We start from the raw sequence: 3,208 nt of genomic DNA on the forward strand, positions 1-3,208 counted from the left end.
CCGGAAACCGTAGCCAACATGATCGTGGATGCCGTTCGAGCTAACAAGTCGGAAATAGTACCAAGCCATTTAATCATGAGATTTTTGGCCACAATTTTCCCGTAAGTTTTCGTTTTAAAAATGTCGGAAACCATATAAACACAAAATATTTTCCAGCCTCATTCCAACGACACTCGTTCGCTGTACGACAGAAGTATGCTTGGGAACTATTCCAAAACTCACAAAATAGACCAAAAGTCGTGACCTGAGGAAGTCGGTAACACCTCTACTTTTTCTACGTCCGCGGCGGTTCCACTATTATTTCGTTCCCAAGTTTGCATTTCCGCAACAATCATACGGTATGAATAATGATCAAGTTGCGTGACAGGTGGATGTGTTGCATTACTACATTTGATTGTACGGTTAACTAACCATTATCTCAACGCTGCCGGCGTAAAGTGGATTATCATCTGTGCATTAGAATGTTATTTAATGCCAGCTGAACGGTGTGCGTTTCTAAAAAATTCAAAGTAAGTTTGTTGAACGGTACAATTAGCAGGTGACTGACTTTGGAAACAAAATAAACCAACTTGCGTGGGATGGGGGCTTACTTATTCAGTAGGAAAACAGATTAACTCCCCTAAATTGAAATCCGAAACTATGACCATGTTAAATATTACTGAACTGCATTACGATGGAGTGCAATTGCAAAACAAGGTGACAGCTATCTACAGCGGTTGTCGTTGTACACAGTTTACGGGAAAAACAACCTAGTTTAACCCAGTTGTGTTTGTCATTGTTACCGACGCTCTGACAGTTGATCCAAATATCACACTAGTGTTTCAATGATGTAACGAACCTACACGCTACAGGTATGAAATTCAAATAGGTAATGTAAATGGTTTACCCTGTACCAGCGTTATAATTTCCATTAATTTCACATTACGACACATACTTCGTTCGTTTAAAATTTACAAAAACTTGTGATATATGTTCCTAGACCATGACACAATTTGCTGGACAGATTTTCATTCAGCATTCACCAGTAATTCTTTCAACGAATACAAATGACTGTAGGTATACTGCCGACTCGAAAGGAGCCGAGATGTTCCCTGTATTATTCTTCACAACAGCGAAAACCCGTTGCTGCTGCAATCGATTTTTCGGTTGGTTTTCACTCTTTCTTCAATTTTCTCTGCTTGTTAGCATATTTTGGTATTTCACAAAGCACTCAAAATTGCTTTTATCACCCTCTAAGCAATGCTACTGCGGAGATCTATCACGAAAGGAAGCGTATTTAATGGCAAATTCCAAACAGTTTTCGAAGTTTTCTGTTGTGAGCAAGCAGCTTGTTGGGTGTTCTGAAGCCGTGAATATTAAATTTACGGTGTCGGTTGCAGTTTTACCTAAACGTTTTGCTATTCCATTCTTGTTCCATTCTATTTCATATTTTTGCACTAGAAATCTAAAGAATATGACGATTTGTCTGTGCTGAAATTTGTATTTTTACTATGTCCGAAAATATTTAAAACAAATAATTAGACGTTAGATAACATATTCGTTTTAAATCTCTACAAAAAACTGCATATTGGTTAAACTAATGCGAGTTGAACGAATGTGTACTATGAATTAATTCAGGTCAAATAAGTGAACTAAAGAGTTTGACGCTTAAGCACAAAAGCTTCCCGTGTTATACAAAATTACACACTGGTTATTTATTTATTTATCTATTTACACCAACAAACATGATAACTTCAATCTAACCAGTACGGAAAGTGTTTAAAAAGTTCCTTCAATTTATCTTACGAGTCAGGTGGGAATCAAACCCAACTGATACTTGGTTGCAAACTCGTAGAAACTCGACGATAGCTCCATTTACTCCATCATTTGTCTTCGAAACGACACTTGAACAAACATTCTGCTACAAAAAGGTCGAGGTTTTAATCTCGTAGGCTAATACGGTTGAGAAGCCATGAACAATCGGCCAGCATTTCCCCTAACAACCAGGGGGTCCAGTCCGATTAACATCAAGCGTGTCTCATACCTTGCTAAAGCTAGGTAGCTAAAGCGCGTTATTCCAGGGCGACGGAGGGCTAATCGAATAAATTGGCACTGTATTTTCTCTAACCTATCAACAACGTTAAGATAATACCGATTCTAGACCGCCGAGCAATATTCCAGCCGTTCTCATGACTGCGGAATAGTTTACAAACGATGTAGTTGATGTGCTGTTTGTAGCTGAGCTGTTAGTCAAGGAGCACTCACAAGTTCTTGATGCAGGATTCTTTTCTAATCAGTTCGATACCGCTCAAGATGATAGCCGAAAAGGATCGGTCGTTCTTTTGCCCTCGAGATGGATCTTGAGATCATTAACAAAGGAAAGCCTGCGTCCTTATAGCGAAAAGTTTACATCGTTGAAGTATAACACGAAGATGTACGGTCCAAAATGACTGCCTTGCGTACCTCCGGACGTAGCAATAACTAGCTGTTGACCGATTTCAGCAATCAGATACCGTTCGGCCAAGCAGGACTTCAGTCAGAGCAGTAGAGGGCCACGAAATTCCATCCTGTAAAGTTTGGCAATCGTAACTTCGTGAATCACTTTTTAAAAGCAGTCGAGAGGTCGGTCTATAGATTGCACCCATTTGGAAGCGCTTTGATATGGTATTCGAAGCATAAGCAGTAAATGAATGAAAATACGTCATGGTTGCTCGACGTGGCATGGAACCACTTTGACGTTCGCTGATGAATTCTCGCGTAACTTTTCAAAAGGACCTAAGTAACAATGAGAGTTTCTCTTTGTGCCTCTTCTTGCCTTGCCTGCCTTGCATAATTCGGTTGCTAGTGTCACTAGCTACCTAATCGTCAAGATAACTTTTGTTGAAATGCATTTATGTCGCCGTAATAAGCGTAAGAGAGGGAGATCAAAGAGAGTCTCTCAATGTTACTTAGGTCCTTTTGAAAAGTTACGCGAGAATTGCTTACAATAATGGCAGAAAACTGATCACAAAATTTTTTTTTCGATTATTTTGGATCCCGCACACAAAGCAGCTATAACTCGATAGTTATCGAACTATGCTAAGGGAAAATAGCATTCAACACTTACGCCGCACACACAGGCGTAAAAGAAACAGCCGCCGGTGCTCTGTGAGATATTTTGTTACCCACACACTCGCGCACGCTCATCCTCACATCGTCTTCCTACATGGCTTATTCCCGAGGCAAAAAA

At 39.9% G+C, this 3,208-nt stretch overlaps 1 protein-coding gene across 1 annotated transcript in view; it reads left to right on the plus strand.

Annotated features, from left to right (window-relative positions):
• Positions 1 to 515, plus strand: part of LOC128736671 (17-beta-hydroxysteroid dehydrogenase 13-like) — a 14,294-nt gene extending 13,779 nt beyond the window's left edge. Inside the window, exons 4-5 of the mRNA XM_053831160.1 lie at positions 1 to 101; positions 157 to 515. The exon at positions 1 to 101 is cut by the window's left edge and continues 25 nt beyond it. Coding sequence (XP_053687135.1) covers positions 1 to 101; positions 157 to 229 — 174 coding nt within the window. The 3' untranslated portion in view covers positions 230 to 515. The remainder of the gene's footprint in view (positions 102 to 156) is intronic.
• Positions 516 to 3,208: the final 2,693 nt, after the last annotated feature.

The sequence above is a fragment of the Sabethes cyaneus genome, chromosome 2, assembly GCF_943734655.1.
Source record: "Sabethes cyaneus chromosome 2, idSabCyanKW18_F2, whole genome shotgun sequence".
NCBI classification, from domain to species: Eukaryota; Metazoa; Arthropoda; class Insecta; order Diptera; family Culicidae; genus Sabethes; species Sabethes cyaneus.